General features: G+C 45.5%; 1 protein-coding gene across 8 annotated transcripts in view; it reads left to right on the top strand.

Moving 5' to 3' along the window:
* MAPK10 (mitogen-activated protein kinase 10) overlaps window positions 1-23813 on the top strand; it is a 510659-nt gene that overhangs the window by 305584 nt on the left and 181262 nt on the right. For all 8 annotated transcript variants that reach the window (XM_019488162.2, XM_019488168.2, XM_059722260.1 and 5 more), the window contains one exon: window positions 4592-4761. In XM_019488162.2, coding sequence (XP_019343707.1) covers window positions 4592-4761 — 170 coding nt within the window. The remainder of the gene's footprint in view (window positions 1-4591; window positions 4762-23813) is intronic.

The following is a 23813-nucleotide window of genomic DNA, read 5'->3' as shown; positions in this document are numbered from 1 at the left end:
TCTGTCTTCCACAAGATTCTTATACATAAACTAAGGAAATACTATCAAATGAAACTATTTTAAAATGGGTGCATAACTAGAGGTCTTGGGGAAGGGGTTCTCAACCTTTTTAAAGAAGTGTACCCCTTCTGCCTTAAAGTTTCAGGTCATGTACCCCTTTATATTTTTTCCTTGTTTTTAAGGGGTGGGGGGCAGGTTGAGATCCCCCACAGTGAAGGAGGCAGTGGGGCTGGGCCTGGGGCAGGGGCAGGCACTGCACAGCTGGGGTGGAGTGCAGGATGGAGACATGAGAGCGGCTTGTCTGTTGGGGGTGGGGGGCAGCTCCTGCTGCTCCATGTACCCCGGCAGAGGCCCAGGGGGCATGTGCCCCCCAAATCTGTGCATGGGGCAGAGGCAGCTGCTGATGCAGGCTGGACTTTTCACCCCAAGAGCCCCAAGAGCTGCACAATGCCATGTGCCTGCTGCCTCTGGGCGGGCAGGGGACAGACACACATACATGCAGACAGAGACATAGACACACACACTGTCCCCCCCCCCCCCAGCAGGTAAGTGTGTGTGGGGAAGGGGCAAGATGGGGGAAAGGAAAAGGGTTGGGGGGTGCAGGAGGGAGTGCGGTAGGGTCAGGGGTGAATGGAGCTCAGGCCAGGCCATGGGGTAATGGGAGCCTGGCAGCACATCCAGAGGCATAGGGGAGGGGGGGAAGGGGGCTCCCACCTCTGCGTGTACCACGGTGAAGCCAAGAGGGGGCGTGTGCCCCCCTGATAGGTGTGTGGGGCGAGGATGGGCTTGGCTCTGCTCTGCCTCTGTGCCTTGCTGCCACTGCTTCAAGAGCTCCACAATGCCATGTGCATCCTGCTGCTGGGTGGCTTGATGCCAGGCTGCTGCCTTCCCAGCGATGGGATGCACATGGCCATTGTGCTGTGCTCAAAGCAAACAGCAGCAGCAAGGCACAGAGAGTGTCAATGGCGGGGTGGGCAGGAGTGTGTTTCTGTGCCCACTCCCAGGAGGAGGGCTGGGGGGGGCAAAGGCAGTGGGTTTCACAGGTGCTGCCTGGCCGGCCAGACTTTTGCCGGGGGGGTTCACACACCACCCCACATTGCCACCACCCTGTGCCAGTGCCATTGCCACCCACTGCCCCGTGCTGCCACCACTACCCACCACCCTGTGTTGGCGCTGTGTTCCACTTTCCTATAGCTGGTCTCACGTGTGGCTCCATGGGCTTCTGATGGGCATCACACCTGGCCAATTGCACACCACCTATCAGCAGCCCACAGATCTGCATGTGCAACCAGCTGTGGGAAAGTGGCACAGGACAGTGGTGGTGGTGGTGACAGCTGCCGCGTGTGCCCCCTCCTCCCCTTGTTGGGCTGAGTGGTGCCTGTGCAGCCTCCAGAGGGGTGCTGCTGCCCTTTCCGCCCCCCGGCCCTGCTCCTGGGAGTGGGCACAGAAACACTTATCCCCTGCCATTGAGACCCTCTCTGCTCTGCAAGAAGGGGGTGGCCACAACACCTCCTCACTGTCAGCTATTGGCTGAGAGTGGGGTCTCGTGGCCAATCAGGAGAGTGAGCTGAGGTGGGGGGTTGGGAAGTGCCATGATGTGCTGTGTGGGGCCTGTGGCACCCGGCATACCTTTTCCCTGTGTAAGAGGCAAAGCATGGGAACATGATGGGTAGACTGCTGCGGTGCCCCAGGGTGTGCTCTGTACCCTATGACCTTACTAAGTACCCCTAGAGGTACACATATGTCTGGTTGATAACCCTTGTCTTAAGGCTATGTGCAAGCATTACATTTAAATCATCCTAACCCCCATTCCCTGATTTACTTACCTTTGGCTGCCTATGCCTCCTCCTGGCAAGTAGCAGTGCTTACATGCACAGGATCCCAACTCAGGTTTAGGCAGCTCAAACTAAGTTGCCTAAACCTGAGCCAGTTGCATGAATGCTTGTTTGCACCCTTAAAAAGTAGTCATCAATGGTTCAATGTCAAATTAGAAAGAGATATCAAGTGGGGTTCCAGAGGCTTGGATTAGGTCTATCTGTTCAATATCTTCATGAATGTCTTGGATGTTAATATTAGATATTCATGTATGGAATTTGTGGATGACACCACACTGGATGGGGTTACAGATACCATAGAAGACAGGATTAGGATTCAAAATGACCATGATAAATTGGAAAAATGGTCTAAAATAGAGATGAAGTTCACTAAGCATAAACTGCAGAGTTCTGACATTAGGAAAAAATAATCACAGGCACAAATACAAAATCGTGAATGACTGGCTAGGTTACAATACTACAGAGGAGGATCTAGGGTTATGCTGGACCACAAGCTAAATATGAGTAAAAGTGTAATATTATTGCAAAAAATAGACACAAGTATTCTGGTTGTATTAACAGGAGTGTCATATACAAGTCACAGAGAGTGATTTTTTTTCTCTCTATTCAGCATTGCTGAGACCTCACCTGGAATACTGTGTTCATCTAGGGGAATGAACTTCATGAAAGATGTAGACAAATTTGAATTAATCTAAAGGAAGGCAATAAAAACTATTAGTTGTATAGAAAACATCACATACAAGGAAATGGTAAATTGGGATTATTTAGTAAAGAGAATAGAAGACTGAAGACAGATCTGATAACCCGTAAAATACAAAATAGGTATTATAAGGAAACAGCAGTCAGTTGTTTTCTATGACCACTGGGGACAGGACAAGAGGTAATGGGCTAACACTGCAACAATAGAAATTAAGGTTGGGTAGTAGGAAGAGCTTTCTAACTCTGAGGGTGGATAGCAACTGAAATAGATTACTTGAAGAGGTTGTGGAATCTCCATCACTAGAAGTTTTTAAGTGCCAGTTAAATAAGTATACACCTGGGATGGTTTGCACAGGGATGTTCCTGTCTGGAGACTGACTGAATGACTACCTAAGGTCCCTTCCAGCTCTGACTTTCTGATTCTAAATTACAGTGTTCACAGAATAGGAGATATGTCTCCAGACTCAGTTGGTCTTTTTTATTCAGTTAGTCAAAGACAGACATATTCCACATCTAAATCCAGGTCTTTAAAATCCTTGTGAAATACATGTATGCTGGCATGATCAATGAAAAATAAATAATTATGTTCCAAGCACTAAAGGATCAAGAAAATGCCATTTGCTAAGGATGGTGACAGACTTCACTATATGGTTGTTGGTATCACCTTAAGTCTAGATCAGTTTACCCTCCTATTCTCTCACTGGACTCTAGGGCTGCATCCACACAAGTGCACCTTGTGCTACTGCTAGTTGTCCCCAGGGAATGCATGTGCCACGTGCCCTCTGGCACACGGAAGGTTACCCTGGGTAGGGTAGAGGAGGCTGGGATTAGCACTGGGCTGGCCCCAGTAGCCTTACCTGGGGTCCTAGGGACCCTCCTGGGTCTGCAGTAGCAGTGATCCTGCCACTTGGAGCCTGGCTGGCAGCCAGAAGCGTGGCTCTAGCCATCCAGGCTTTAGTTTTGAGCAGCACATACTGCCCTGGCATGTGCCGCTTCACTTTTTTTTTTTTTTTTGGCATGGGTTCTTTTGATCCCTGGATATCCAGGGGTCAACTCCCCCCCCATCCCGTATTGCTTCCTTGAAGTGTGGAGAACACCTGAACGGGGCGGTATGTGCCATTGTAGACATGTCTGTGGTGCCACATACCGCACAACTGTGCTCATCTGGACAGAGCCTAGGGGTCAGAAACTAACTGGTATTTGTTGCTGGTCTTGAATGTATGTACACACATTGGCATATTTATGTCAAAATTATATTTTGTGTTTCTTTTCAAATGATTTTGCACTCTACCCTCTACAAGTTGCTTGTTACTGCAGGAGCAGCTCCATTTAGTGGGACTTTTGTTTGAAAAGGACTGTTAAAACTGAGATTTGGATATGACCCTGTTTTAAAATTCAGGAACTGATGCAAAGTTCTCCTTCTTGTCAGATAATATTTTTCACTTAAGTTAGTTGGAGACAAGAACTGCTCATTGCCTTTCAGGATCTGTCCCACAACCCAAATGCCTTGATGGTTCCTTTTTCTTTCTTTCCAGTAATCTGAAATGGATTCAGATACATTTTATAACAGTAGCTCTCAAATTTTAGGCAACGTTTATTGTTTACCTACCTAAGAGACAACTTCCTGCATCTATTTGTGTCAAAGGACTTATTCCTAATTTATTGCAGCGTAACTGAAATAAGATTTTTAGCTGCACCATACAGGTTCTGTCTGCAGTCACACAGTACCACAGTAATACGCTAATATCAGTCAGTGGGAATTCCTATTCTACAAACACTGGCTGGAGAAAATGTAATGATTTTTTAATGGCAATTCCTTTAGGTGAAAGGGGGCGGGGGGAGGGGAGCTGGAGTGGGGAGCGATTAATGCAGTCTTTGAAAACCTTTGAGAATTCATCTGACAACATGCATGTCTGACAGTGAGAAAAAAATGACAGTGATTCATATTTGAAAAACAAGGCTCACTGTGTTTCATTATTATGCTGATGGCTTATTGGCCTTGGTTTAGTATATGGTATTTTTATTATTATTATTTTCACTCCTCTTCTCCATGACAGGGATTTGGGAAACAAGTGGATGTGTCATATATTGCCAAACATTACAACATGAGCAAAAGCAAAGTTGACAACCAGTTCTACAGCGTTGAAGTAGGTGACTCGACCTTCACAGTTCTCAAACGCTACCAGAACTTAAAACCTATTGGCTCTGGGGCTCAGGGAATAGTTTGGTAAGTTTCAGCAGTTTCTTTTTCTTATTCTTTTAAATGGGATATGCCTTCTGCATTTGTTCAGTTCACTAGCAACAAGTGTCTAAATAGGAAAAATAAGAGTTAAGCAACCTACATCCTAAATCAAAAACAGCTTAGTAGCTCCTCCAACAAAATTCTCCCACTGTTGTGAATGTAATAACCAGGTTGGTTTCTCCACATAGCAAGTAGTAACTACTGAAAAAGTAGGAAACTAATCTTATAGCAATTGACAAGTAAAGCCTTATTTCCAATAGCAATGCAAATTATATCTCAAGTAGACCCTGTAATTTCCACTTTAGTGCTGCAAAAGTCACAGAGACCTGTTTAGAAACAAGTCACATCTCATAGCAACTTGCAGCTTTCAGAAAAGGAAGGTTTTTTTTTTATTTTGATCTACATGATTGATGATATTTCCTTTATTTTTAAGTGACATTTCAGAGCAGTATATGAAATGCAGATGAACGACATGAAGTAGTTGTCTTTATGTAAAGCTAATAGGATTCGCTAAGCAAAAATAATCATTGCATTCAAAGACTGTGAGCTTTAGAAATGGTCCTTTTACTTTCACTGACTGATGGCTTATATTTTGAATCCCTCTGTCCAGTGTTTCTCAGAACATTGTTGTAGACAGTAAATAATTCTTCCCCTTCCCACACTATTTTATCATAACTACCCTTTTCTATCAATCTTCTCTTTCACTTCACTGTTGTGAATTTAATCTAATACTACATCACCATACAATGGAATGGCATAGGAATTAGCTTCTTTTGACAGAAAGGCAAGTTCAGTTTCAAAGGTCAGTCAGAACAGATACAAGAAATTGGAAGTGCAATAATATGGTCAGTACCTTGCACCCTATATGAAAGACTAAGTTATTTCTAGGATCTATTTCACCACCAGTGCCCAAGCCATGTAAGTTCTGCTTCAAGACATCAAATCAACCATTTCCTTAAAGTGTTACAAATTCAAGTTTTACAACTTTGTTTAAAATCAAGTTGTGGAGAGATATTTACTTTGTAGATTAGGCACTCTGTGTTGGTTTCCAAGATCTGTCCACTTGACTATGTGGCAGCATTGTCTTCACTTTCTTATTTGGTACTGTCTGTTGCTCTGAGACCTCTTCCTGACCTCATATCAAATTTTCTTATGGCTACCCATAACTAAATTGCTGTAAAGTTCAATTATAAACAACAGAAAACAGATAAATTTAAAAGCATCTAAATAAAATAAGTAACATCCTATGATATTTGTCTTCCATACTGAGATTTGACAAGCAAAAATTATGAGTGCCTCAAGCCAAAAATAAATAAAGAAATAAAAGAAAAGAAAAGAAAAAGGCAAGCATGCAAAATAACACTGAATTTAAAGTAGAAAGTTAACAAAAATGTCTGAGAAGAAATTAACGATTTGATAAGACTGTAAATGGACTGATGGAGTTTTGGGCCACACATGTAAAGGCATCATGTGATAGATTATGAAAATAATTGTCCATTTCCAAGCAGAATCTTGAATGATACGATCTGTTCATTCGTGTCCTAGTTTATTAGATACATATTAAGAACCTGTTAGGAAGACAACAAGAGGAATTAGTGTGTAAGGAATGGAGGATGAAGAGATTATGATGAAAATTTGTAAGAAAAAGTCTAAATTATGTAACTTAAATAAAAGAAAACAAATGAGAGACATGTTGACAGCTATTACTATTACCAAACCCAGAAATTATTTATTTTTTGTGATCTGTCAGGTCACAGCTAAAGGCATTTATATAGCATTAAGAAAAGGGAAACATATGTTGACAACTTTCTAGTCAGTAAGATATATTAGGCTGTGGGAAGTCTCCCAAGAGAAGAGGAGAAAGGCCTGTTGCTTGAATCTTTTAAGCATAGATTGGCCAAAACATAAGAAAATGGACTTCTATACTCTTATTTGTTTCGGTGGTAGATAGGCAGATGAGGTGATCTTTTTCACTGAAATATACTTAGCTTCTGTGCCCGTCTGCTAGAACAGAAAAGTGACGAGTCTTTTGGTTGCCTTGAGCATGTGGAGAAGTGCTTTGGTAGAATCTCTCTAGTAAAGCTATGTAAGAAACCAAAGCATTGGCCAATAAATAACTTTGGAAATATTTCAGCCATTAAATATAGACAATAAAAACAATGGCACTTAAAAAAATGGTATATCCTCCATTGTCTTCTCACACTCAAGTAACAACAAAGCTGTTTTTGTGTCAAGAGATGTGGAACAGCTGCTTTTCTCCCCCCTACAACCCTCCTGTTTTCTGGAAGATGATCAAACTTGGCAATATGTGAATGGCAGTAAGCATCAGAAATAATTGTGACAGCTGGCTCTAATAGAGAAGATTTCTTTCCAAACTCATCTTGTTCTTTAGCTGATAGCATTGCTGACAGTGTCTCAACATGAATAACAGGGAAAACCTATGTTAGGTTGTCTTTTAATTCCGTTGGCTTCATTGTGCAGTACATTTAATTATTTGTTGGTAAAGAAAATTCAGAGATTTTAGGGGCTCCTTTCTAACTTTTGTTGCTCTAAGAGGTCAGAAGATGATTCCTGAATCATTCCCTTTCTCTCATGCAGATACTGGTGTGATAGCTCAAGGGAACTTGGGAGCAGTGTGCTTAGCAGTGCTTCATGTGGCTGACTTCTTTTAAAAGGAGTGGTTTAATATCTGCTTCCACATGCAAGCAGGCATAAGAAGCCATTGTCATAAGCTACCTAGTCATGCCCTACTAGGGTTGAAGTGTGTATCTGCCATCACTTTCACTTACCATGTACTCTGAAGACTAAACATTTCAATAGGCAAAAAGATACTTCAGCTTCTGGAGCAAAAGCTATCCTCATGCTCTTTGTTTATACAGCACCTGCTGGTGTGGTGGTCCTGGACTGGGACTCCTGTATGCAACTGCAGCGCAGATAATGAATAGTATATTTACTTGAATATAAGATGAGGTTTCCCACTCAATGAACATAGGGGGAAAAGCCCCTCACCTTAACATTCACATACAAGGAAACTGCATTATTACATTGCATATCGATGTGCTCAGCAATAGAAACAAACTATGATGCTGATAAAATGCAGCCAGAACTGAGCATGACTATAAAGTACATGCCCCATAGCGGGAAAACATGCTGCTGGGAACCTACCACGAGGATAAGTTTCTTTTTTCTTTTTTGGGGGCAAAAATATATATAAATTTTTGGAGGATCCCACAACTCATACATAGTTTGTACCCTTTCTAAGTAGGTGCAAAACTGCTGCTCAAAAGTGTGTTTCTGCAGTACCTGTGCTAAAACTGGCAGCAGTTTCAAAAAGGTAAAATGCATCTGGATGCATTCTGGATGAACTAACTCTGTGGGTACCATATGCAAATTGCTACAGCTATGTTTATTTCAAGGTCAGCTATGTTTTTTTCAAGGTCATTTTTTTTCAGATTTGTTCTTCACTTCCATGAGCTTAGGAAGAGCAGGGATTGACAATAAGGAGGGGGAAGCAGCTGCAAAAGGAAGAAGTTGGAGGGGCAGAGGGCAAAGGGGCTACCTGACCCAACCCAGATTTATTTCCCATGCTGTAGCAATGGGAAATTAACAATTTTAAGAAAACCTCCAATCATTAAAGTTATACCAAATTATAAATTATTATAAATTATATCCATTTTATACATTTTCAATATATAGAATCTAATTATTGAGGGGTCATCTTATATTTGAGTATATATGGGAACAGCAATAGTGATGTATACCACTTAGCATTAAATTTATGATGATGACCAGGGGAGAATTTTTCCTCAGTGAGTGAGATCACCGGTGCTTCACTGCCTATACCAGGCACAGATGTTACAAATGTAAAGGGTAGAACTGGGCTTCTCAAAGGTGTGGAATGGCATAGCCCAATGGTAGAGTAGACCCCTCTATGTCTTGTTAGTTTATGCAGAAAAAAATACGTTGTGTTTACATAGTTTATTTGTTTATTTGGATAACAGAATGGGTATGTTGGCACTGTTAGGAGCTGAATGCTAGATCCACAGCAGATCCTGCAGGTAAAGTTGCTAGATCCACAGCAGATCCTGCAGGTAAAGTTGTTTGGGTTGGCTTATACACCAACCTGAGGTGAAATATCATATCTGAAATGAAAGCCTACATCCTCAGCTGGTGTAAACAGAGGTTCACTGAAGTCCAGCAGCAGACCTGGCCCAGGGACTGCACCAACTTTCCTGGGAAAGAGAAGATCAAACACACATTTCAGAAGAAAAAGATTGAATTATACTTTTACTCTGTGTAACCATTGGCTTCAGAGAAGTATTAAAACTTATAGACACTTAAAGACAAAAACAAGGGAGGGGAGAGGTTGGAAGAAGGAAAAGGGGAAAAACAGAATTTGATATAGCTACCGAAAGGGATGTTAAAAGCATGGACTGATTTATGGACAACTTTGTGCTAGGATAGGAAATCTCACAGCATCAACTGTCTTAGGCCTGGTAAGAACTGAAATATTTTTTCCTTGTATTCTAGGAATGGTGGTAATAATTCCATCAGGAGTATTTTTACCTGTCAATAGGCACTGAACAAAGGTCACCAAGCTGAATTAAGTTCCAGTTAAATAACTCCATAGAACTAAGTTCTGTACATTTGTATGGTAAAAATTCTATTGACTTTCACTGTGAGTTTAGCCCATTCTGCTTGCCTACGAGTATCATATTAGAATTGCTTATGTAGGGCTATCCATCTGGTGGCCCAGAGGCCACAAGCAGCATGCAATCAGTTAATGTGCCACCCGCAATCCCTGACAGTTGCCTTTCCCACTGCCCTACAGTGGGGGGAGGGCATGAAGGTCTGCATGCTGCCACTGCAGTGGGGTAGAAGGGAAGAGGCAGCATGGGAGAACCTGGGGGAACTGACCCCTGCAGTGTACAGCCCCTGGGCATGCCAAAGCTGGACATGTCCTATGACCTATGCTTATATTACGGTGTGCTGATGCCTCAGAAGAAGGTCCATTTCAGAAGTGATTGAAACACTTCCTCTAGGACATTCTGAGGTGATTTGGATAATAGGCACAACACACACTGAAACCAGGGCCATATTGCACATGACTCTTCGGACATATTAACTGCACTTAATGCATTCAAGCAGTACCACTCATGCTAAGTATGATCATATTGTAACAAAATTACAGCTTTTCATGGAAGGAGTATCTCCAGAGCATATTAAGCTATTGTCATACTGCTCCATGAAGATAATATAAGTTCAGGATTCAGCCCCAGCACCTCACTAGAGCTGGTTCAAGACTGCCAGTGACAGAGATACAGCTTGACTGGCACCTTCTCCTGGACTCAGCTCCCCATGCCTACCTCTGCCTACTTACAGCATCAGAGATCTGTTTCGTCCTAGCATGCCAGGGGCAGACACTCCCAAGCTAGGCAGCGCTGGGCATATGGTGAGGAGGGTGCGGACTCCAGATGTGGGGGTTACACATCCTCATGGGCAGACATGTGAGCTACAGTGCCTGGGTCTGGAGTCTGTCATGGTAGGGGTACACAGCCATCTCCAGCCCTGTCCAGAGCGAGCTGAGATTGTAGTAAGCATTACTGTGCAACTGCTCAGAATATGTTCTAACTATTTACAGGGCACAGTAATGCATGATATGATCTAAATAAAACATCTGCTAAGTGTCTTGTGTGACAAGTCCCTAAAATAACTAATTTTCAACAAATCCCTGAAGTTTCTCAGTGTGTGTTCCAAATCACAGCTTCCCTCCTATCTGCAGTGAATTCTTAGAATTCCTTTAGGCACTGCAGAATGGTTCTATTTGAAAATGGATCCCTATTCTAAGAAAACAATGTTTAAAATCTTGTCAGGTTTCAGCTATTTCTGTTTGTTTGGAATATTGAACTTCAGTAAACACATGGCAAAACTTGAGCCTGGCTGATTCATCCACACAGCAAGGTTTTTTCTCCAGCTATGAGTTATTGTCACACTGAAAAGTTACCTCTCTTTAGACTTTGTACTGAGTCATTATTCTGAATAACTAAGATTTAATTGCACATTTACATTTAGCTGTTAACCAGAGGAAATTATGATTATCCTCTGATCTAGATCTGAAACAGCACACTTTGACTTTTTGTTCTGATATCTTTACAGTCAGTTTTTTTCAGACACAAATATCAAATTTCATAAATGGATTTGGATTCTGAATTACTGTAAGGAGAAACCTGATGTATTGAGCACCTGCAGCTGCCAGTGACTTGCTTAACAAGTTGCAAGTATTTGGTCTTGAACCTAGAAGCAATAGTGTAAGGATGGGTGGGCTAGTGGAGCAGAAACCCCAGACACTGCCTAAGGGTCGCACCACAATGGAGTAGAGATCTTTCACTCTCATCCCCTGACTCCCTCTTCCTACAACCTTCTGGCTTCAGCTCTAGTAGTGGTGCAGGAGCATATGTAAGTGAGTAAAGGACATCCTGAAAAATGTACTTCTGTCAAATGTGTTACCAAATTTGCCCATTACTTTGGGGTGTGCTCATTTATTAGGGATAGTTTTTAGGGTTTTGGTGATTCTGTCAATGTGCTGCTTGTGTTAGTATATGGAGCTGTATTTCTCCCTTCTGCAAGCCCTCACCCCCAGTGGAGCTATCTTGTAGGACTCAGTCTCAATGGGACTGGGTTCCTCCAGTCACCAAATCAGTCATACACACAAACACACACAAATTAACGTGACACGCCTGACCTGGCCGGGCTGATCAGCATGGACAGGCTGACACCCTCATATGCCAGGAATCTGTTCATAAGAGCAACAATAAAATGCAGTCAGACACAAGCACACAGGTAAACAGAATCCCTCTGAATCCAGCTGGGTGTCCAGCTGACACCCTCATGGGCCAGCATTCAGTTCATAAGGGCACGTCTGAGTCAAACTGGGTCAATCAGCCTGTACAAGCTGATCCCCTTATGTGTTTCAAACTCAGCACGTCCCAATCTTTGGCCTCTTGATGAGCAGGCCCCACAATATTTTTGGGCTTCACAGGGATCTTTAGCTTAGGTAAAAGAAGCGTTGCTGCAGAGCACGGGAGGAAAGAGAAGCAGAGAAGGAAAAATATACCCAATTACTACCAGTTTGACTATAAAAGTTATTTATTGCTAAGCATATGAAATATATAATAGTACTAGTAGTAATAGACATGCAAAAGAAAAACAAACACAAACAATGACAATACTACCCTGGTTTCACTAAGTATTTGGGGAAACTTAGCTCAAGCTTAACTGATACAGTTCAGGTTCAGAAGTTTATGCCTAGAGAGAAGAGACAGAGAGCGAGCGCTGGGATCTCACTTAGTCCAAGGTACTCAGGCTGCAAAGCTGACAGGCACAGTCCGTAGCACAGTCCTTGAAGAGAGAGACAATCTGCTCTTCCAGCGTCCCAAGAACGTCAGGGGATGGTGTCAGCACAGGAGTTTTCTTCTTCTTTCCTTTTCTCCTTCTTTCCTCCTGCTTCTTCTTCTTCTTTCTTCTTCTTCTTCTTCTTTAAGCACACACACTTTTTACAGATTTTTATACCCTCAGTTCAGCTGCTTCGAAGCACCCTCAGTAGTGTAAATCATTGTCTTTTCTTTTGACAAAGGGTTATCTGGTTTGGACCATCTCAGGAAACTGATTGATAATCAGGAAACACTTAAGATTAGGGAGTAACCCAAATACTTGGGAGCCAGCTTGAAATTCCTATGGATGGCAGATATACTGATGGGATATCTCATGGTTTCTTCAGGAACAATAGATAGCTTGCAGCATCAGGATTTTGGATTTTTACTTGTTGTGCACAAGCCTCAGCTTAGCATGACTTTTCCATATTTTACTATAGTCTTTTAACAGACTTAAGACAATTACTGGGGTGCTCATAACCTTTTGTGGAGAGGACTCCCACCAGTCGTCTTGGGAAAGGTATGACAACACCTGTGATTAGGGCTCCAGCAGACTGGATGCTGTGATGAACCCTTAATCATTTTTCAAATGTTGCCCATACCCCCTCTGACTTGGTCTCTTGCCTCAGCATTCCCTAACCCGGCAACCGAGTTTTAGTCAATCAAGTTTAAATAGGCCTCCCATAGTGGGACCAGGGAATGTATGGCCCGAGATGCCTATTAAACTTAGAGCTGTGTGTGTGTGTCTGGTGGGGGAAAGTCCTTAGTAAATCCAGATTAGAACTGGTCTGATAAATGCTGTATTGGGTGTGTGTGAACATGGGTTGATTAACATTGGAAGCACAGATTCCCCATCATGCAATGCTCCCCTGCTTCTCTGGTCCCAGAATTCACTGCAGTCTCTACTTCAGGCTTTCTGTTCTCCATCTCTCATGTAAATGAATGGTCATCTGGTTCCATCTCAGATGTAAATGAGACCTAGGGCAGTTGTTCACTCTTGTCACCCTTATCTGGAGAGTTATAGGTGTGTCTCTCACTGCATCTTAATCAGTTTCATTTAGGTAGAGGAGGGGAGGGAGTGGGGGGTGAGTCCTTTGTGAGTCAGACAGACTGCATCCTGTGCCAGGGTTGCCCAAGAACACAGAGCTGAGATGTAACAATTGGCAGTGTACCGTAGCATAGGAGGAGCAGCTGACATTTGCTGCTGCTCTGAGGAGGTGTCACCCCATTTTGTGCTGCCAAGCAGGAGGGTTTTTTTCTCATTCAACATGGCAAAAAAAATGATGTGACATCTCCTCTCAGCGGCTGAGAACTCCAGTGCCACTGCCCACTGCCAGAGCCTCTTGAGCAAGAGCCCTGTAAAGAAGTTACAAAAGGAGGGAGAAGGGCGAAGGGTGTTTGCTCTGTGTTCAGTCCTGGCAAGTTACATCTGTACTGGAAGGAAATGCTAGTGGTAAAATCTTGATTGGTCTGGGCAAAATAATTCTATTTTCTAAGGATGTCTACATGTTGCCGTGTGGCAACGTTGCGATGTACTTTCTTTTGGAAGTACTACACCATGTCTGTGGTGCATGGGTAAATTTTGCTGCTCTGTAGCAGCACACTATACCTAGGGAGCATGCTACTACAGCAATGTAGTTGGTGATTGTGTGTATTCACACGTGATTGCTACATTGTCATAGTGCACTAAATGGTGACATAGTGCCACCATCACCATAGGACAATGTGTAGACACGCCCTAAGATGAGTGGGGGCAGATAAATATTAATTTTCTAAATATTTAGGGGCCCTGTGGGCCGGATAGAATAACCTGGTGGGACACATCCGGCTTGCGGGCTACATTTTGCCCACCTCCGCCCTAAGATGATAGTATCCCATCCTCTCCCTTGGTAGGACTGTAAAGGCAGTTTTCTTAGCCTTTGCGGTTCAAGGAGAAAATGTCTGAACAGGCTAGATGAATTTAAGGGAGCTGCATCCACCCTATTTAAATGGAGGAGGGGTTTACCACAGTATAAAACTCCTGAGGTAAGTGGAAGAGACAGGAAGGTATAAAATGGGCTTAAAAGTCTTTTGAAATATAAAGGACTGCATTCATCTCCTATTTTGATCCCTGAAATGTCTTCTATTTATTGATACCTTGACAGAGGAAGAAAAACCAGAAAGAATAACATACCTAGCCGTAATGCATGGAGACACCTGAGACAAGATAAAGTCCTGTTTTTTAATGAAATAAGGACCGAAATATAACGTTTGAGCAAGAGTTATTTGCTAGAATTTTTCTTTTCTTTTCTTTTCTTTTCTTTTCTTTTCTTTTCTTTTTTTTTTTTTGCTTCAAGCTTAAAGCAGTAATAAAAAAATGAGCTTTCATATAATTACTTGACAAAAATTATTCCTCACATTTGTATAACATCCCCTTGTCAGCTCTAGAGCTACTGGTAGATGTTTACCTGTATTCTACTGGTAGAATTAAATTTGCCACATATTTTATGTTGATTTTCCCATGTTTCATATCCCTTTACCAGTACAAAGAAATCTAAGAGATAATTTTGTAAGCATGCTGAGATGTAATAAAATAAAGGCAATCCTCGACTTACGACTTTTTGAGTTATGATGAACAGCACTTACAACCTTTATAAATTTACACTCTGTTTTGAGGTTCTGATGTGGGTTTTGACTTTACAATGCTTGACACAGCTGTCCCCAGCTGGTAAATCCATTGTGGGCGGGGTGGGGGGGGAAGGGAAGGGAAGGGGAATGGGGGAATCAACATCCCTACAGTGAAGGAGGGGCTGGGGCTGGGGCTGGGACAGGGGCTGGCTGGGGCAAGCACTGCCCAGCCAGCAGGGGGGGGCACAAGGGAGGAGAGGCGATGGCTTCTGCCACTGCGTATCGCTGGTCCAGGAGGACAGGGAGAAGGCATGTGCCCCTGGATCTGCGTGGTGTGGGTGGGGCCAGGGCTAAGCCAGGCTGCACTTTGGGCAGGCAGTGGAAGGTGCTGGGAATGCCCTCCTGCCGCTCACCCAGCTGCGGCAGGACGGGAGCTGAACAGAGCCACTGCACTGCCTCCAAACAAGGGCATGCAGCAGTGGGAGCCACCCCAGCTTCCCCAGCCTCCCTGCTCTTATCAGACAAACTGCAGCTTCATCCCATGCCCCCACGGTCCCAGCTGGGTGAGCGGCGGCAGTGGCAAGCCTGGGGCTGAGGCTGTGCTCTGTGCAGGCAGAAGGGATTATGGGAGGGCTACAGCAAATTTGAGGGTGGCTGCAGCCCCCTCATAGTCCCTTCACTGCCACCCACCTTGCTTCAATCCGGGGGCACACATCCCCCTATGCCCTGCTGCTGCCGCCGCTCGTCCCACTGGGGTGAGGGCAAATGCAGAATGAAGCCATGTCTCATCTAGGAGCTGTGGGGAGGCTGGGGGCAGCTCCTACTACTGTGTGCTGCTTGTCCGGAGGCAGCGCAGTTGCTCTGTCCAGTGCTTGCCGCACCCTGGCAAGGCGAGCAGCAGGAGGGCATAGTTCTCACTCCCAGTGCCTCCCTCCACCCACCCGGAGCACAGCCCAGCACAGCCCTGGCCCCACCCACCCTGCACAGATCCAGGACTGGCGGTAGGAGCAGCAATGGGAGTCACCAGAGGAGCCACCAGACAAGCAGCTCCCAGACCTGCAGTGTGCAGCGGTGGGAGCCACCTCCCCCTATGCCCCGCCCTGCCCTGGCTGAGCAGAGTTTGCTCCATCCCCAGTCCCTGCCTCACTGCAGGGGTGTTGATCTTCCCCTCACCCACACACCTCTTACCTCCCCACCACAACAACAGACTTACCAGCTGGGCGCAGTTGTATTGAGCATCATAAAGGACCCAATCCCCCATTCATAACATTGTTCCTATAGGAAAATTGGTTCCTAGTTACAATGTTTCGATTTAAGACACAGTTTTCAGGAACCAATTGTGTCATAAGTCTGAGGACTGTCAGTATGCCAAAACCCTCTTTGGGGATTGGGGGGGGGGGGGGGGCGTTCTGATCTCATTTCTAGCAAGCTCTGCAATGCTCATGTTCTGTCTGTGAGTCTCCATCTCTCACTAACAAATGTATAATCTCCAATGATTGTCATAGCTGCTGTAGACATAATCCAGTCCCTATTTTCCCCTGAGGCTTTGTCAAAACAAACAATTTAACTGAAAGGGTTTAGAAATTATATTCCTGTGGCCCCCTTTTTGTATACTTATGTCAGATTAAGTGCCCTATATTTATTTGGTCTACATTGATTCCTTACATACATTTCTATGTACCCTCTGGAGTTCTAGCAACTGAATTAAATCATGTTTCCCAAAGAGTTAATTCTACATACAACTCTTTTATGTAGACAAAGCCCAACTGTCTCCAGCCTCGCTTTGGCAATCTCTACAGCTCCCTATTCTTCCATTGGCTCTTTCTTATTCTCCCTATCTGGTCATTGGAACAATTTTTAACCTCTTCTTCCCGACAGTTTAGTTTTTCTCATTTCTAAAGTTCTTTTTGCTGAACATCGTAGTTGAATATCAGGCCAGTTTAGGTTCAACTACCTTAAATTATGTTAACATTTTGACTATTGGCAATAAATTTCAATGATAAATTCATTCAAGCTACTGTTGTCCATACACCTTAGAATGTGAAATACTGCCCTGTTGCAATCAATAGTTTTGACATTGATTAGAATGAATTCAGGATTTTACCCTTCAAAGATGCCCTTCTCTCAGAGATGCCCTTACCTCACAGTACTTTTTCAGTCATTAACAACCATGGCTTTTGCAGCACTGTATGCCTTCTTAGTGAAATGGTCACTAGTCAGGGTCTGTGACAGACCCAAATACTGCTGGTTTGGGCAAGCAGGCTACATAGCTCCAAGTGTGGGGGAGCATGTTCCCATCAGCCAATCAGAGTGCAAATAAAGAATTATGGACAGACAGACAGACTTAGGTTTCTTTAATATTAGAATTCTACAAGCTGCTTTTTCTGGTTAGAAAGCTACTGCCTTATCTGAACACAAGAGGGTTCCTACTAATGTAAATTAGTGTCTGTTATCATGCATAAGCAGAGATAGGCAGGGATAGGAGAAACAGGTAAATAGACAAATAGTGAGACAAGCAAACATTTGAATGAGAAATAGGAAAATAAATAATAGCAAGTCATTGAAGAAGCATGGCTTATGTCATTTGAATTTCATTATCAGCTGGCATTATTATTATTTATTATCTAATATTTTTGTGGCTCAGGTTTACATAAAACGTTCCAAAAACAGTCTTTCCCCCTCAAAGACTCCCTCCTTCAACAAAGAGAAAATAATAGTCCAAGGACAGCAGTGGCAGGATGAGGGTTATGACAAGTGAATAAAATGTTAAAACAAAAAGTTAGGTATGAAATTTGAGAGGTTAATATAAAGTGAATATAAAATTAGGGTTGGAAGGGAACTCAGAAGGTCATCTAGTCCAACCATCTACTTAAAGCAGGACAATCCCCAGCTTCATACCAACCTCTAAGGAAGGAGATTCCATTCTCTCGGTAACCTGTTCCAGTGCTTTAAAGTGGAACTTAGGAAAGGTTTTCCTAATATGTAGCCTAAACTTCCTTTGCTGCAACTTGAGACCATTGCTCTCTGTTCTGTCATCTGCCACCACTGAGTACAGTCTAGCTCCATCCTCTTTGGAACCACCTTTCAGGTAGTTGAAGGCTGCTATTAAATCCCCTCCCAGTCTTCTCTAGATTAAATAAACCCAGTTCCCTCAGCCTCTTCTCATAAATCATGTGCCCCAGACCCCTCACCATTTTGGTTGCCCTCTGCTGGACTCTGTCCAAATTGTCCACATCCTTTCTTTAGTGGTGGGCCCAAAACTGTACATAGTACTCCACATCTGGCCTCACCAGCGCTGAATAGAGAGGAATAATAACTTCCCTTGTCCTGCTGGCAACATTCCTACTAATGCAGCCCAGTATACCATTAGCCTTCTTCTCAACAAGGCTCACCCTTGGCTTATATTCAGTTTATTGTCCACTGTAACCCCCAGGTCCTTTTCTGCAAAGCTGCTGCTTAGCCAGTCAGTCTGCAGCCTGTGCATGGAATTGTTCCATCTTAAGTGCAAGAATTTGCTCTTCTTCTTATTGATTCTAATATTTGTTCTGGTCCAATCCTCTAATTGTTCTAGGTTTCTCTTAATCCTAGTCCTAGCCTACAGCATAACTACTACTCCCCACATCTTGGTGTTATCTGCAAACGTGCTGAGGGTGCACTCCATCCCATCTTCCAAGCCATTGATGAAGACATTGAACAAAACTGGCTGACACCTGGAGCACCCTACTTGATGCAAGCTGCTGACTAGACATTGAGCCATTTATTACCATCCTTTCAGCCCACTGATCCAGTCAGTTTTCTATCCACTTTACAGTCCCTTTGTTCAACCCATACTTCCTTAGCTTGCCTTCAAGAATGTTGTGGGAGACTGTATCAAAAGTCTTGCTAAAGTCAAGGTATATCATGTCCCTACTCTCCCTTCATCCACAGAGCTAGTCATCTCATCGTAGAAGGCAGTCAGGTTGTTCAGACATGACTTGTCCTTGGTGAATCCATGCTGACTGTTCCTAATCACCTTCTCCTCCAAGTGCTTAGAAATGGACTCCTTGAGGACCTGCTTCATGATTTTTCCAGCAACTGAGTTGAGGCTGGTCAGTTTGTAATTCCCTAGAATCTCCTTCTTACCTTTCTTAAATTCTATGTATGGAAAATTTATAAATATGTTATAATTTTCCAAGTATACAATCTAATTTTGGAGGTTTGCCATGAATTTGTCCCCTTTCCACTCCTGTAGCAGAGGAAATAAACCTGTGGTGTCAGGTGGCCCCATTTCCCTCTGCCCCCCCCCTTCATCCTGCAGCCACTTCCCCCTTCCTTACTGTCACTCCCTGTCCTCCCTGAGCACATGGAAGTGAGGAGCAAATTTGAAAACACTGACTGAAATAAACATGCTTGTAGTCATTTGCATATAGGTAAAATACTATGGGTACTCACAGATTTAGCTCATCCAAAGTTGATGCACCTTAATTTTATGAAACTATTGCAAGTTTTAATACAGGCACTCCATAAACACACTTTTAAACAGCATTTTCATACCTACTTATATATAGTACAAACCTAGCATGATATTAATCCAAAAACAAAAGTCTCAAAATTTACCATATAATTAATTGCGCTGGCCCCCACCAGAGTCAACAGTGCTTCAAGCCATGGTGGCCCAGGAGCTCAGCTCTTCTTAGTATGTGTGTGTTCTGCAGATATCTCCTACAAAGGATCCATGTGCTAGTAAGCCCCCACTCATGACTGGAACTGGGTGTTCTTGTCACGAGTCCTAGGATCCTCCAAAATTTTATATGCAGGGAAGTCATAAGGCAACCAGGTCAAGTTCTACCTCGTGGAGGGCAGGGCCACATTAATCATATACAAAAGGCTGAGAGAGGGGGCAACAGGGATTCTGGGTGAATGTTTGGGGCCTTTTTGGTGATGTTTGTCAGATATTTAAGACTGGTGAAGAAACAAGAATCATTGGAAATAGAAAAGAAAGGCACAGTTCAGCTGTGGGAGTGAAGAGGAAGTCAAAATGCATGCCATGTAGTAGCTCCTCATGACTTGAAAAAGAGTCAGCACTAAGGGGAACAAGTGCAATGGACACTACCATATGTTTTATTTAGCTGGGCTACGGTGGCTTATCCTTGCAGGGGAAATACTCTGACCACTAAGGTGGTTTTCCTAGTTGCAGAGGAAAACCACTTCCTTGGCAGGGGGTAGTACCCTGACCGAGGTATTGCATAATTAGTGTTCCACTTTCACTTCCAGTTGGCAAATCTCAGCCAAATTTATGAAAATGGGAGACTCCTTCCTGGCTTGCTCCTGTAGCTATAGGGTTGAGGGCAAGTGAAACTCAGGGGCATCTGAATCCCAAGCCTCCAGGCTTGGGCCTGCATGTAGGATGCCTGCCAAAGGGTTTGGAAGCATCTGAAGCCCCAGGTAGGGATGGACAATGCTTGCCAGTAGAAGGACTATATATGGTTCTTGAGTGACTCATGGATTTGGAATTGATTCAGCTGATTTGACTTGGAACATGAAGCTCAAAACAATAGTAATAGTGGCAAGTAAGCCTGAGGTGAAAAAAAGGGTTGAAGAGAAGAAATGAATATCTGAGACAGATGGAGAGTTGACAAAGGCAAAGAAGAAAGGAAGAAAGAAGGTGACAGCAGGAGCAATGGTAGTCAGCAGCAACAAGAAAGATGATGCTGGAAGGAAGAAAGGAGTAGAAGAGAGTGGGAGACTGAGCGGGAGTAGCAGGAGAAGGTACACTGGGTGAGAAGCAAAGGATAGCAGGAGCACAATGGCAGGCTGGCCCATTGAGAGTGGCATGGTGGGAAAACATGAAAGAGTCACTGAGAAAGGCTAGAGAGGAGTGGAGGCTGCAGATAAAGGCAACTTTAGCTGGTGACGGGAGGCAGATGGGATCAATGATGAGCAGATAGGATTGAGATTTTGGAGGTGCAAGCAGAGCATCTTACCAGCCTGATTGCTCTCTTGAACTAAAAGACTTGGAAATTGACTTACTGGGATGGAGAAGGATATGAGAATTTTTGGAAGAAATATGCAGAGAGGTGTGGGAGGGAGGAATTGAGAGGGATAAAGTTCATAGCAGGGGAAAAGTCAAGAGTGCCTGGAGTCTCTAAAAAGCACTGTTTGTAAGGGAGAGGGACACTTGTATCATAGATACCCCAGAACCTTTGCAAGTATAGTCAGACCCCCTGAGGACCAGCAAAACCCAGAGAAGAGTGGCGGAGAGGAGGTGTTGGACACTGAGGTAGAAATGGTGGAAGAAACTCTGCAGGAAGGAGGAAACTTAGAATAAGGGGGTGCAAAATTTCTGTGATTGAGGCAGTGCAGGAGGAGATAAGAGATGGAATGGAAGAGGTGTGAACAGCAAATAGCTCAGACATGATGGTGGGGGATGGGGAAGAAAAAAGACACCCTATAGACAACAGAAGTAGAGATGGTACAAGAGAAAGAACCAGAAAGACAGGCTACTGAAAGAAAGAAAATGCAGGTGCCAAAGATCAGTAAGAAAAACATGATAATGAGGGAGGTGACTTGGAGGAGCAGCCAGAGAAGTTTCCTGCCACTATTGCCTCTGGGTTCCAAACCAGAGTGGAGACCAGAAGGCGGGAAGTAGAAGGAAGACAGGAATATGCAAGCCTTCCTAGATGTGAAAGTGATCAGATAACTTGCAAAGGCTACAGGAATGCAGGTGAGGGAGGGGGAGGAGGTGACCATCCCAAGCAGTAGCACAGACTAACCTTAAAGGAATAGACATACTCATGTAACAGCTACAAAGGCTTGTTTGGTTGCAAGCTTAATGGGTGAGCTGTGCCTAGAACTTTGCAAGAAAGGCAGCAAAAAGTTTGCAGAGGATGCAAGAATTTTCCACAGGGTATGCTGTGCACAATGCATACTTTTTACTGGAGGATTTGAACTGTAACTTGAGCCCCCATTGCAAACCCCAGGCTCTGATTGGCTCCTATGGAGCCATAAAAGCTGAGGGAGGGAAAATCAGCTGGAGAGAAAAGCAGCAGAAGACCTATACCAGCCTGGAGAGAGGAGCAGAGACTCAGCCCCTCATTCCCCACAGGCAGAGGGAATGGAGTTGAGGCTTGCTGCGGAGCAGATTTCAGGACAGAGTCATCCCAGGAGAAGCTGATTCCCCACCCAGGGTCAGAGCTATGCAATCAGGGACATGGGTACCCAGGGAAAGAGTAGGGAGGGGTCGATAAGCTAGCTGGAAGAAGTGTCCTGGTCAGGGACCTGCAGAGGGAGGTCCTCTGTTTGGGCTGGAAAGGCTTGTACTGCAGGGACAGAGGCCTGCAGAGGGAATCTGCTGCCTGCATGTGGAGGTGCTGGGAGACAGAGAGAGCCCAGAGAGGGAGTGGGCTCTGAGAATCCCAAATCTGCATGGGTGTGTGAGGGCACACTTAACCCCTAGTGCAGGGGGTTGGCAACCTATGATATGCGTGCTGAAGATGGCATGCAACATGATTTTGATTGGCACGCAGACTGCCTCCAGCCCCTCAGGGCAGGAAGAGCCGTGCGCAGACCGACATGTAGATCCAGGAGCATGCGGCTAGCCCCAGCCCAGGAAGAGCCTTGTACCACCGTCGACCCCAGCTCCATGTTGGCCCCAGCTTGGTAAGAGCCCGGCACTGCCCCCGGCCCCAGCCCTGCTCAGGCACCAGCCCCAGCCTGGCACCACCGCTGGCCCCAGCCCCATCCCAGCTGCAGTCGGGCACTGCCAATGGCCTCAGCCCTGTGTGGGCCCCAGCCCCAGCCTGGTGCCGCCACTGGCCCCAGCCCTGCGTGGGCCCTGGCCCTGTCCTGGTGCTGCCACTGGCCCCAGCCCTAGCCGGGCCCCAGCCCCAGTCTGGCACCACCACCGGCCCCAGCCCCAGCCCAGCCACAGTTGGGTGCCACCACCAGCCTCAGCCCTGCCCAGGCCACAGCCCCAGCCCAGTGTTGCCACCAGCCCTGGCCTCATCCCAGCACTACCAACATCCCCAGCTGCAGTCAGGCACCACCACTAGCCTCAGCCCTGCGTGGGCTCTGGCCCCATTTTGGCACTGGCTTGGACTGGGGCTGGGGCCAGGGCCAGGGCCATCGGCAGTGCTGGGATGGGGCCGGGGCCTGCACAGGACTGGGGCTGGCAGTGGCACCTGACTGCAGCTGGGGCCATTGGTGGTGCTGGGATGGGGCTGGGGCCTGTGCAGGGCCAGGGCTGACAGTGGTACTGGGCTGGGGCTGGGGCCCACGTGGGACTGGGGCCATTGGCAGCACTGGGCTGGGCCCCCAGCCCCAGCCCAGTGCCACCACTGGCTACAGCCCTGCAAGGGCCCCAGCCATAGCCCGGCACCATTGCCAATGGCCCCAGCCCTGCATGGGCCCCATCCCAGCACCATTGAGGGGCCCCAGGCACAGTTGGACACCACCAACAGCCCAGCCCCACCATTGGCCTCAGCCCTACACTGGCCCCAGCCTCATCCCAGCACCATCGACGACTCCACCCCAGCCGCAACCGGGTGCCATAGTCAGCCTCAGCCCTGCAAGCACCCCAGTGCCACTGACAGCCCCAGCTGCAGTTGGGCATCGCTGCCAGCCCCAGCTCTATGCAGGCCCCACCCTCAGTCCCAGCCCAGTGCCATCACCGGCCTGTGAGGGCCCCACCCCCATTCTGGCAGAGCCGACAGCCCCAGCCGCAGCTGGGTGCTGCTGCTGGCCTCAGCCCTGCACAGGCCCCAAGCGCCCCTGCCATCCTCAGGCCCAGGCAGGCACAGCCAATGGCCCCAGCCCAGCTCAGGCTCCAGCCCCAGTCTGGTGCTCGGGGATGGGGACTCCCGCTGTCCTGCCAATACAAGGATTATTAAAACACAGAGAGATTCAAGGAAGAGGGCCAAGTCCCCTGCTACAAAAGAAGGCAAGTACACAAGCAGTCCATACCATTCTGACCATGAAATAAAATTCCTTCCTTATCCCAGCCCGGCGCCACTAATGACCCCA

The sequence above is a fragment of the Alligator mississippiensis genome, chromosome 2 (genome assembly GCF_030867095.1).
Source record: "Alligator mississippiensis isolate rAllMis1 chromosome 2, rAllMis1, whole genome shotgun sequence".
Taxonomy (NCBI): Eukaryota; Metazoa; Chordata; order Crocodylia; family Alligatoridae; genus Alligator; species Alligator mississippiensis.
This window is presented reverse-complemented; position numbering and strand designations above follow the sequence as displayed.